Source organism: Orycteropus afer, unplaced genomic scaffold (genome assembly GCF_000298275.1).
Source record: "Orycteropus afer afer isolate SDZICR_OR568_19922 unplaced genomic scaffold, OryAfe1.0 scaffold00088, whole genome shotgun sequence".
In the NCBI taxonomy this organism is placed as follows: domain Eukaryota; kingdom Metazoa; phylum Chordata; class Mammalia; order Tubulidentata; family Orycteropodidae; genus Orycteropus; species Orycteropus afer.
Window position 1 is genome coordinate 8,278,766 of NW_006921675.1, and position 12,206 is coordinate 8,290,971.

General features: G+C 41.6%; 1 protein-coding gene across 1 annotated transcript; it reads left to right on the forward strand.

The window, feature by feature from the left end:
* Positions 1-4,561: 4,561 nt before the first annotated feature.
* SRSF5 (serine and arginine rich splicing factor 5) lies at positions 4,562-8,571 on the forward strand. Its single transcript, XM_042781143.1, has 7 exons — positions 4,562-4,687; positions 5,224-5,294; positions 5,888-5,986; positions 6,295-6,364; positions 7,571-7,644; positions 8,097-8,207; positions 8,304-8,571. The coding sequence occupies exons 1-7, from the start codon at positions 4,562-4,564 to the stop codon at positions 8,569-8,571; spliced, it is 819 nt and encodes a 272-aa protein (XP_042637077.1).
* Positions 8,572-12,206: the final 3,635 nt, after the last annotated feature.

Genomic DNA, 12,206 nt, shown 5'->3' on the forward strand with positions numbered 1-12,206 from the left:
TAGCAGAAGAAGAAAGTGAAGAGGTCATTAAAAAAAAAGAAAGAAAAGAAAAAGAAAAAGCCCTGGCCCAGATGTGTTCACTGGATAATTCTACCAAACATTCAGAGAAGAGTTGACACAAATTCTACTCAGACTATTCCAGAACATAGGAAAAAAAAAAAAAAAAAAAAAAGGAATACTTTCAAATTCAGTCTATGAAGCCAGCATAACACTAATACCAAAACCAGTCAGACATCAGTAAAAGAGAAAATCATAGACCCATATCCCTCATGAATATAGATGTAAAAATTCTTAACAAAATCCTGGCCAATAGAATCCAACAGCATATCAAAAAATGATACATCATGACCAAGTGAGACTCATCCCAGGTATGCAAGGATGGCTCAATATTAGAAAATCAATCAACATAAATAAAATAAAAGAAAAGAACCACATGATCATATCAGTTGATGCAGAAAAGGTATTCGAAGAAATTCAACACTCATTCCCAATAAAAAAACTGTCAGCAAAATAGAAATAGAGGGGAAATTCCTCAACATAATTAAGGGCATGTATACAAAACCAATAGCCAACACTATTCTCAGTGAAGAGAGACTGAAAGCATTCCCCTTGAGAACTGGAACCAGACAAGGATGCCTTTACCATCATTCTTATTCAATATGTACTAGAATTTGTAACTAGAGCAAGAAGTCAAGAAAGGGAAATAAAAGGTATCCAAATTGGTAAGGAAAATGTAAAACTATCCCTCATTTGCAGATGATATGATCCTGTATATAGATAATCTCAGTGACTCAACAAGAAAGCTACTAGAACTAATAGAGGGATTCAGCAAAGTGGCAGGGTATAAGATCAACATACAAAAATTAACCAGATTCCTCTACACTAACAATGAGAAAGAACTCTGAATAGGAAATCAAGAAAATAATACCATTTACAATAGCATATCAAAAGATAAAATACTAAGGAATAAATCTAACCAGGTGCAGTGAATTGCTTGATATGGCCCTTCTAGCCATGGTCCTCCATTCTGTGATGTATTGTAAATCCTATTATCCATGCCTGTTTGGGGTGGTGTGGTAGTTAAGGTCACGTATCAACTTGGCCAGGCAGCTGGTTGTAGTCGTTCCCTACAATGACTGGCAATCGGCTCTGTGATGGGATTTGCCTTGAGTTGCTGATTGTTAAAGCCATCCACTTAGGTTATTGCTGTTGGGGCAACACAGGTGGAATGTATCTCAAGTCCTGCCTTGCTGGAGGGTATAATTCAATCACCACCCTGAGTTTCCTTAAGGGTATACCTACGAATCTCCTGGGTTTTGTGTTTTGGCTCATCCTCATCTCACCCCTGGATTTGGGACAGCAGCCGTCATCTGATCTGCTGATCGAGGTTCATCAAATCCTGCGAATTGGGAGGATCCTCCAGACCTACTCACGGACCTGGGACTCGCCAGCCTGCGAGCCTCCACCACAACTAAGTGAGATGATCCCTTAGGTGTCTGTGAGTTCTGTGAGGTGTTACAGCGAAATACAGAACCCTGAGACGGGGGAAATTACTGGGAGGAGGAGGAGGAGGAGTTAATGTCTGAAATGATGGAGTGGCACGGTGGTTTGGACATTTGGGACATGTTTAACCTCCACATTATGGGGACAGGCCTTGTGCTGATCTTTCTGAGAGAAATTATTCAAGCAGGTGCCTTTCCATGCACTTAGGAGTGGATAGATATATGTATCCCACACAAACTATCCAGTTTGAGACCAGAAATGCTCTTGAGCTGGGTAGGATGGAGCAAGGGCTAGTTGGTCAGCTCCTTCCTTGGCTACTTTATCTTTGTGTAACTCTAATTGCAAGCACGCAACCTAGATTCTGGGCACCTTTCAAAAATGGGGTGCCCCGGCTTTTACCTAAAAGCACCTAAGAAAAGTAAACTTTTAACCATCATTCTCTGTCTAAATCTCTAAGCCTGCCAAACCTACTGGGTTGTTCACATCCACTTGGGAAGCACAACATGTTCTGTTTCTGAAGAATTCTAACTTTCATGTGGTACATTACAGAAACCTGATTGGGGAAGATTAACCAAATACCATTTGATACTTCTAGTCAACTCAGAAATGTGCATTTCAGCCTCAATGTAAGATACTTTCTAGCTGCCACCCCAGCTTAAACACTTTGTCACACAAAAGCCTGCTATTTAAATGAAGAAAACTAAAGACACATGGAAACAATTACTCCAAGCCACTGGTACACCATGTGATCCTCAGCCAATACGACTATGAGACCAGAGGAACTAGATGATGCCTGACTACCACTGTAAACCACTCAGAGGGGGATCTAGATAGGAGGTCCTGGACAGAGAGGGAGAACAATGTGGAATAAAACTCAAATCATTTTAAATAAAAGGACCAGGTTTGCTGGTCTGATAGAACCTGATGGAACCAGACTATGGCCCCTAGTTGCCCTTCAGGTCTGGAATTGAACCCACTCCTATGGCTTCCAGCTGCCCAAAAAAAGACAGGCATATGAGGTAGATACACTCCCTGGAGAGATGTGAAAATAGAAGGGCAATGTATGCACAGGGAGATAGGGGCAGGAGTACGTGGGAGAGAAAGACACAGGGAAGAGGTAATTATGGGGAGGAAGTAGGAGGGGAACTGTTGCATTGTGGGAAATTGTAGTCAATGACATGAGACAAAGTGTATGTGAGCTGCTGTATGGAAAGTGAATTTGCTCTGTAAACGTTCACACAATTCACAATAAAAACCGAAAAAAAAAAAGCCTGCCATTTAAAAAAGACGTACTTCTTCACTCTTCTCACTACAACTGAATCACACAGCTGTGATGTGTTTACTCAAACATCAGTGAGCACCCCTCCCCACAATGCAAGCTTAAATTGCAGAAAACGAGATCAGAGATTGTGAGATAGGTTTTAATTTTTTTTTTGGTGAAAATATACACGGGAAAGGATATATGATTTCAACAAATTCTACATGTACAATTCAGTGACACTGTTTACATTCTTCAAGTTCTGTGATCATTCTCGCTATCCTTTTCCAAATTATTCTACCACCATCAACTGCCCCTAAGCTTATCTAACCTTTCCAGGTGCTCTTGTCAATTTGATTCCATATTGATAAATCTTTAATAGGACACAATGCTCAAGATCGTCAGATATTTTTTGCAAATTGTTTCTTTACTCAATATCAGAAGCGGGGAATCGCAGCGGCAGAAAAACTTTAGCTAAGAAAACGGATGTGATTTGCCTAAATATCACTATGTGAGCCAGGATAAGCCAAATCTCCCCCTCCCGCTCCCAGCACAGATAGCTGTTTCAGGTCCTGTCCTTAGGCTCCGCCCATCGCGACCGGTGGGTCGCTCCGGCGGTCAAGGTAAAGAGAGCCGGGTCAGGTGAAACTTCCGTTCCTGGATCCGAAGGGGCGGGCTCTAAGTTCCAGGGGCGGTCTCGGAAGTGACGCAGGGACGCGCCCACCATTTTGTGGAACGACAGCGCTGTTAAGTGCGTCAGTTGTGGAGAGACGTAGACGAGTTAAGTCCTGGTCTGCGGGGAGGCAGGCGGCTCCACTGCAGACTACGGACGGCTCTGGGTCTCAGCTGCCAAAGATCTCGTCCGGTAGGTGAGTGGCTCACTTTGAGGGAAAGGCTTCTCGGATCGAGGCTTCTTCATGGCAGCTCAGATCGCGGGGAGCCAGGGCTGCCCTCTTTGCGGAGGACGGCGTCTAATGACCACAGTTTGTTCGAGGTGGGCGCTGGGACATGTTTCCCTTTTGGTATTGTTTGAGGGGGTGCTGAAGGTGGAAGGGCGGTAATGTTTATGGTCGTTTTTACACCGGGGTTGCGTACCCCTCCCCGCCTCTTTTTACCTCTCACCCGAACCCCATGAGTGGTGGACTGGAACCCACTACTGTCTTTGTGGGGTGTGGTGAGGGCGTTTGGCGGGCGGGAACATCGACTCCGAAACAGTGGAGTCAGGGGAGGGGGAGGGGGAGGGAAAAGGGAGTTTGGCACGCGCGGCTCTCCCCCACCGCTGACTCTGCGGCCGCCATTTTGTGGCTGCCCAGGGTCCGCCCGCCGCTCTCTGCGCAGGCGCGGCCGTGGCGTCGCGAGATTCCGGCTTCCACCTGCTGTGACGCTCCCGGGAGGCGGCGACGCGCGCGCGGCCGGCCGCCATTGGGCTGGCCTTGCGGAAGGCGGGGTCGGCTCCGCCCGCACTTCTCGGCCTTTCTTAACTGCGGCAGACGGGAGGGGGCCAGAAGAGCCGGGGAGAGTGTGCGACTGCGCAGTTCGAGAGGTGGCAGTGGGCGTTGCGGTTGCTGCGGTCTGGTCTCTGGGAAGGATCGTGTTGGCAGCCGAGTTTTAATTTTGTCTGCAAGGGACCTGGCCTAAAAAGAGGCACTCTTGGCAATCTTGTTTATAACATCAGCTGGTAAACACTTTATCTTACGCTGTTTGTTTTTGCCTTCATTGACTAGACATTCCTCTAATATTCACTGGTGGAGTCTCAACTGAAAAGAATTATTTTCTAATAGGAGGTATTAGCCGGACATCATGAGCGGCTGTCGAGTATTCATCGGGAGGCTAAATCCAGCAGCCAGGGAGAAAGATGTGGAAAGATTCTTTAAGGGGTATGGACGAATAAAAGATATCGATCTGAAAAGAGGCTTTGGTTTTGTGGTAAGTGTTAAAATAGTTTAATTATCTTTCGTTAAGTAATAAAGATTTTCATGAACAGTGCTTTTGATCTTATTAGCCCCTGTTCGAGTATCTTAGTATTAGGCAGCTAAAAACAAACACAAAAAAACAACCTTAGAGCAAGGGACTTTTCTAAAGGAATAAAACAATCTCACTAGTGGCTGGAGGGAAGCCACTCCAAGTCATGCCTTAAAAGAAAAACTCACTGTTGTCCAGTCGGAGCCAGCTCATTGCAACCCCTTCTTGGGTTTCCAAGGTGGTATCACTATGGAAGTAGATTGCCCAATCTTCTGAGGAGTGGCTGGTGGATTTGAACCACCAGCCTTCTGGTTAGCAGTCATCTAGATGCCTTAGCCATTATGCCGCCAGAGCTCCCAAGTCATGCCTTAGTTTTATTTTTTATGGCACTGTCAATGAAAAACTCGCTATTACTCGCTTTCGTTGTGCTCTTAAATATGTTCCAGAATACGCTTCTAAAGCTATGTTAAACGTTTAAAGTTTTTTTTTAATAATCGTAGGAATTTGAGGATCCAAGGGATGCAGATGATGCTGTATATGAACTTGATGGAAAAGAACTCTGCAGTGAAAGGTGAGAACACTTTGATTTTATAACTAATCAGCTCTTGGAAATAAAGCAGAATATGTTAGCTGGGATTTTTATGCATGCATTCACAAACACACCCGGAGCTCTGGTGGTGTAGTGCCTAAGGCATTTGACTGCTAACCAGAAGGTCGGAGGTTCAGACCCATGAGCCACTCCGTGGAGGGAAGACTGGGCAATCTTTATTTCTGTAAAGAATGACCACCTGGGAAACCTAAAGGGGGGGTGGGGTGGCTGTGAGTGTAGTTGACTCAATGACAGTGAGTTTGGTTTCGTTTTAATACGTGTATGTGTGCATACACACCCACACACACACACAGATTAATTAACTGTAGGCCTATAGAAGGAGCTCTGGTAGCATAGTGGCTAAAGCACTTGACTGCTAACCAGAAGGCTGGTGGTTCAAACCCACCAGCCACTCCTCGGAAGGAAGGTTGGGCAATCCTACTTCCGTAGTGATACTGCCTCGGAAACCCAAGGAGGGGTCGGTATGAGTCGGGGCCGACTCGACAGCACATAACAACAACAACAGGCCTATAGAGCTAAACCGTGTAACATTTTTTTCTCTTTGCTTTCTGCAGGGTTACGATTGAGCATGCTAGGGCTCGTTCTCGAGGTGGAAGGGGTAGAGGACGCTACTCTGACCGTTTTAGTAGTCGCAGACCTCGAAATGATAGACGGTATGTGATGGATGGATGGCTGCTTAAAAAAACTCATTACTGCAGGGACAATTTAAGGTTCAAGAACCATAAGTAATTCTGGGTTTTACCATAATCTGTTCTATTCCTTTGTTAACCCTATACTGTTCCTGATGAATCTATATGCATAATGAGTCTTAGAGTATAATGCAGAGACTATAGGTGGTTTTATAGGTGGAAGCCATTTGAATGACATACCATGCCTGATTTCTTGAACTTAGCCACACTTGAACACAAAAAGTGTACGTCACTGCATTTCTTCCATTTTGAGTACTCATTTTTTTCCTCAGAAATGCTCCACCTGTAAGGACAGAAAATCGGCTTATAGTTGAGAATTTATCTTCAAGAGTCAGCTGGCAGGTTTGTTAAAACATGGTTTTGAGTTATTTTAATGTGGCTTTTTAAAAAGTTAATGGGTAGCTAAAGTTTTAATATAGTTAATTAAAAGTAGTTTTTAATTAAATTATGGGTTAAATTATATTATAATTTTATAATTTTAATTAACTGTAATTGGGGGATGCTTAATATTAGTGATGAAATGTAAATGTTTTGAGGATATTTTTTCATGTTTTTAAAAATCAATTTTAACCAAATATTAAACCCTTTATTTGCCAGCCTATCTGTGTCGTTGGCCTTATGACGAGGAGTGCCTGTGGGTTACCTAATCGTTGTCTTGGTCACTCTTGGTTGGGCCTGGTTGACTTTGCCAGTCAGCTCCTACAGTGATCAGTTGGCCACCTCTAGATCTGTGTTTGCCGGTCTAGACGTAATCGGTGCACTTACTTGAAGTGCCAGGTTGCGGCGATCCCAAAGCGTTGATAACGTGATCTGATCCCTAAGTTGAGAGCTGTCTTCCTGTAACGCTTCCGAATAAGAGGTCCTGGTCGCAAAGAGTTGAAAGATTGGAAATTAGGTGGTCGTTGGAATCCTGATCGCAGTAAAGTGGTCCTTGGTAACTGCACAAGATTAGAACATGACTGCATCCGCCAATAGTCCGCTAATAGGGAGGGCTGTGCGATAAAGGCTTCCATCGACTGGGTAGTATCCTTCAAGTGGGTGGCGAAGAGCCAGTCGGGCATTTGTCATGAAGGTTTCTTCGACCGATTAATGGTTTGCTGCTTGACTAGCCTAGGGAAATGTTAATAAAGGTAAAGTAAACTTTTTTAATGACATATGGGGCACAAAATAACTGGTGTCTTGTAAATGTTCTTTTTTTTTAAATATAAAACTTCTGCTTTAGTCTTTACTTTAAAAAATGTATTGTTTCTTTTTGTTTTGTTTTGTTGTTTTTTTTTCTTTTGTATTGAACTCAGTATAGACTAATACTACTTTAATGTTAAAATCTTAATTTCCTATAGCATTTTGCTTAAAAGCAATATGCTCTTTGCTTATTTCGTGCCCTGCTATAGATAAATTTTGAATTCTGATAGAATACAAGTGTGGTAAAAAGCCATGTTTGTACTTTATCTAACATCTTCTCTTTCAGTAGTCTTTATTTTTATACCTTGTGGTTGTTTGTGTGTCACCTTTTATTTTCTCTGCATAACACAATTATCTTGTGTTAAGGATCTCAAAGATTTCATGAGACAAGCTGGGGAAGTAACCTTTGCAGATGCACATCGACCTAAATTAAATGAAGGGTGAGTATGTATTGGAATTTATGAAAGCCTTTCAAAGCATTCTAAAAGTTGTGCTGTGAACATTTTTGAGGATTAAAAATTTGGACATGCTCAAATATAGTGGTTCTCAACCAGTGGCAGTTTTTACTCCCCAGGGGATATTTGGCAATATCTGGAGACATTTGGGTTGTCATAACTGGTGGAGGGTTCTCCTAATGTCTGAAGGGTAAAAGCCAGGGATAGCTGCTGAGGATCTTAAAATGCACAGGACAGTCCCCCACAGCAAAGACTGATCTTTCCTAAAATGCCAGTAGGGCTGAGGCTGAGATAATCTGCTTTAATGTTGAGCCATCAAGAAACACAGCTAATAAAACAATAGAAGAACGAGCATAGAAAAGTTACGTAATCTGGACTGCTATATGTAGTTTAGAAGACTGATACATATTTACAAATGCTTTGTTTTCTCATCTTAGGGTGGTTGAGTTTGCCTCTTATGGTGACTTAAAGAATGCTATTGAAAAACTTTCTGGAAAGGAAATAAACGGGAGGAAAATAAAATTAATTGAAGGCAGCAAAAGGCACAGGTATCTCTAACGCTTTTAAGTCACAGTTTTCATTGAATGGATTTGTAAGGCCTGTCATTTATGTTTTGTTTTATTTGCCCCCTCCTTCCCTAGTAGGTCAAGAAGCAGGTCCCGTTCCCGGACCAGGAGTTCCTCTAGGTCTCGTAGCCGATCTCGATCTCGTAGTCGCAAGTCTTACAGCCGGTCAAGGAGCAGGAGCCGGAGCCGTAGCAAGTCCCGTTCTGTTAGTAGGTCTCCTGTGCCTGAGAAGAGCCAGAAACGTGGTTCTTCAAGTAGATCTAAGTCTCCATCTGTGGGTCACCAGAGGTCCAGGTCCCGGTCAAGATCCAGGTCCAGGTCCAGATCAGTTGACAGTGGCAATTAAACTGTAAATAACTTGCCCTGGGGGCCTTTTTTAAAAACAACAAGAACAACAAAAAAAAAATTCCCAAACCATACTTGCTAAAAATTCTGGTAAGTATGTGCTTTTCTGTGGGGGTGGGGTTTGGAGGGGGTTGGGTTGGGCTGGATATCTTTGTAGATGTGGACCACCAAGGGGTTGTTGAAAACTAATTGTATTAAATGTCTTTTGATAAGCCTTCTGTTCACATTTTTGTGAATGTCTGAAGTATATAGTTTGTGTATATTGACAGAGCTCTTTTATAACTAAAGCAAATTTAATTTTTTTGTACTAGAAAAAAATTAGAGTATTTTAGTTCCTGGTTATTCAAATATGTTAATTCAGAATTCATTTAATGCCTCAAATAATTAATGGCTTTGGACACATAAAAGAGCTCTAAATTTGCTTGTATATAAAGGCTTAATTTGGGTTTTCCTTGTTGGAGCTGAGGGTGTCCTCCCACCCACCCTTTAACAGCTGCAGGACAGAGACAACCCCGTTACAGCAGCTGTTTGTTATTGATAATAAAATACTATAAAATTGCTTTTTTTCCCCCCCCTTTTCTTTTCTTTTTTGGTCTGTTTGATGTGGTATGCCGTTACCCTTCTTCCCTTCTAGACATCTGCGTTCAACACATTTAAAATCCTTTCCAGAATCCTAGAGTGGGTTGGTTGGTTTTTTTTAAATAGTATTACATTTCCAGGCTAGTCAGAAGATGGGGAAAGAAGTCAATGAACTGTTTAGGACCTTAATTACGGTGAATTATTTGACTATTTCATTTCAGAGTGTGTGTTCTGCAGGCTTTCCTTTTGTCACCCTCACTTTATTGTATTGACATAAGGTTACTTAGGATTTGGGAGTTAAGCAAAGAAGGAGATATTTGGGAAGCAAATTGCAAAGTTAATGTATGTTTCATACCTTCAATATAGTTAGGATGGTCAGAGATGGTGAAACAGTTGAAAAAATTAGTGCACACAAATATTTAAGAGGCTTTTGGATTTTTCATTTAGTTCTCAGACACATATGACAATGTATGTTAAGGAAAAACAGGTTAATATTAAAAGCTATCAAAGGTCCTTTATCCATCCTAAATGTTAGTCACTCACTAACCTGAGCCCTCAAACTCTGCCCCGTGGTTGTGTAAAATGTGCATTGTTTCTTAGAATCTTGTGGGAGACTGATTAGGTTTTCTTGGTTCTCCATTTGGGTGCTAGTCTAGATAAATACTCGGTAATAGTAACATCTACTTAATGTTCAGTAACAGTACCAAGACACTCTTTTTCAGTATCTTACCTCTATATTCACTGAATTTTCAGAACTATAATATCACCATTTTAAAGGAGGAACTCCAGGGACTTAAGAACCAGACAAGTAAAAGGTGGACTGATGGTAGTAGGTACTGACTCATAGTGACCCAGTGTACAATAGAAAAAAACCACTGCCTGGTCCTACATCATCCTCACAATTGTTGCTGTGTCCAGGCCCATTTTTGCAGCCACTGTGTCAATCCATTTCATTGAGAATCTTTTTTTTTTTGCTGCTGACCCAGTACCAAGTAGGATATCTTTAGGGACTGGTCCCTCTTGATAACATGTCCAGAGAATGTAAGATGATCTCATTTGAAAGGAACATTCTAGTACTTGCCAGACAGATTTGTTCTTCTGGCAGCCCATGGTACATTTAATGTTAGCAAACACCGTAATTCAAAGGCATCAAATTCCATGGTATGCAGTGAGTTTCTGCGATATGAATGGACTCTTACTGGCCTTTTACATAATGTGAAAATTTGTTCTCACTTTGAAACCAACTAAAATTCTTAACAGTCTGTTTCACTTGATAAATGTGCAGCTTTCAAACCACTGAACGTGTGAGTGCAATATACACCTATTTGACTTGCTTACAAATTCAAGTTACGCTTAGGAGTGGATCTTGTTTGTGACTGCCATTCGGTAATTGTGCTAACACTAATTCAAATGCATTATTTCTTTGGTCTTGTCCATTGTTAAATGAGACCATTGCTTGGATCAGATGGATCTTAGTCCTCAGTGACATCATTGCTTTTTAACCATATAAACAACAGATTTGCCCAGTGCCATGTGTTTTATTCTTGACTGCTGCTTCCATGGATGTTGATTGTAGATCAAAGTAAATTGGAATCCTTACAACTTAAGCTTATTTTCTGTTTACCATGATGCTCTTTGTTCGTCCAGGTCTGAGGAGTTCTGTTAAAGTAACTTTGAGGTGTAATCCATGCTGAAAGGAGCTCTGGTGGTTCAGTAGTAAAGGCATTTGGCTGCTAACTAGAAGGTTGGCAGATGGAACCCACCATCTGCTCCATAGGAGAAAGATGCATCCTTCCATGAAGATTTACAGCTTTTCAAACCCCATTGGGCAGTTCTCTGTCCATTGGATTGCTCTGAGTTGGAATTAATGGCAGTAGGGTTGGGTTTTTTTTTTTCCCCCTTTCCATACTGTAGGCTGTAGTTTTTGATGGTTCATTGTTTCAAGACATCTTTTATTTCAGCAAGCAAGGTGTCAGTTGTATACTACAGTTTCATTGAGTCTCCAGTCCTCATGGCTGTGTTCTTCATACAGTCCAGCTTCTTGGATTATTTGGTTAGCATACAGATTGAATTAGTATAGTGAAAGGATGCAACCTGACTCATCTTTTTGAATTTTAAACTGCAGTATCATGACCTATGTATAGTTTACAAATGAGCACAAGTCAGGGTTCTGGAATTGTCAAATGTTACCCATAATTCAAAGCTTTGTCCTTCAGAATAGATTTTGAATGTTCCTTTTGATAGAATGAGTGTGACAACATGGGTATTCAGTTTGTCATTCCTGACATAAATGGACCACATAATTGTTCTATTAAAAATGGCTCATACCAGTCCACTTCAGCTCACTATGCTTAGGATATCTACAAGTGCTCCATTTCATTTTTTGACAGCTTCTAATCTTATTAGATTATACTATGTACATTACATGCTTTGATTATTGAGGCATATTTGCACCTGTTCTCATTTTGAGTTGTGCTGCATCAGCAAATGAAAGTCCTGAAAGGTTTACTGCATCTAATCCACATTAAAGGTGACTCTTTGGGTAGTTGTATTTTGAGTGCTTTCCAACCTCGGGCTCGTTTTCCAGAACTGTTGGGACAGTGTTACGCTCTTAGTCATAAGGTCATGGACCAGTTTTTTTAGAAGCAGATTGCCAGGTCCTTTCTAGTTTGTTATAATCTGGAAGCTTCTCTGAAACCTGTCTACCATGGGTGACCCTGCTGGTATTGGAAATGCCCATTGCATAACTTCCAGTGTCACAGCAACATGCAAATCACCACAGTATGGCAAACTGACAGATGAGTGGTGGGAACTGATACCAGAACCTAGGATATCTGGTTCTGAAACCTATTTTTGCTCTCTTAGGGTTTATTTTCCTGTCCTAGCATTGCAGGGTTTTTAAGAAAGGTGGAATTAGAAGCAGTAGAGAAGTTTGTCTTGATTTATCTAAAGTGGTGGGTTGGAATTTCCATTTGGGGGTAGATTTTTTGTATCTTTGTATCTGTAGGCCATTTCGTGCTGTATAAAATTACAGAACTTAATGTCCTGAAATTGTAA

Bases quoted from the DNA above. Each gene is read 5' to 3' on its own strand.
- SRSF5 (XM_042781143.1), top strand. From the start codon at position 4,562: ATGAGCGGCTGTCGAGTATTCATCGGGAGGCTAAATCCAGCAGCCAGG. The intron at 4,688-5,223 runs GTAAGTGTTAAA...TAATAATCGTAG, and splicing joins AAAGAGGCTTTGGTTTTGTG to GAATTTGAGGATCCAAGGGA. The intron at 7,645-8,096 runs GTGAGTATGTAT...TTCTCATCTTAG, and splicing joins CGACCTAAATTAAATGAAGG to GGTGGTTGAGTTTGCCTCTT.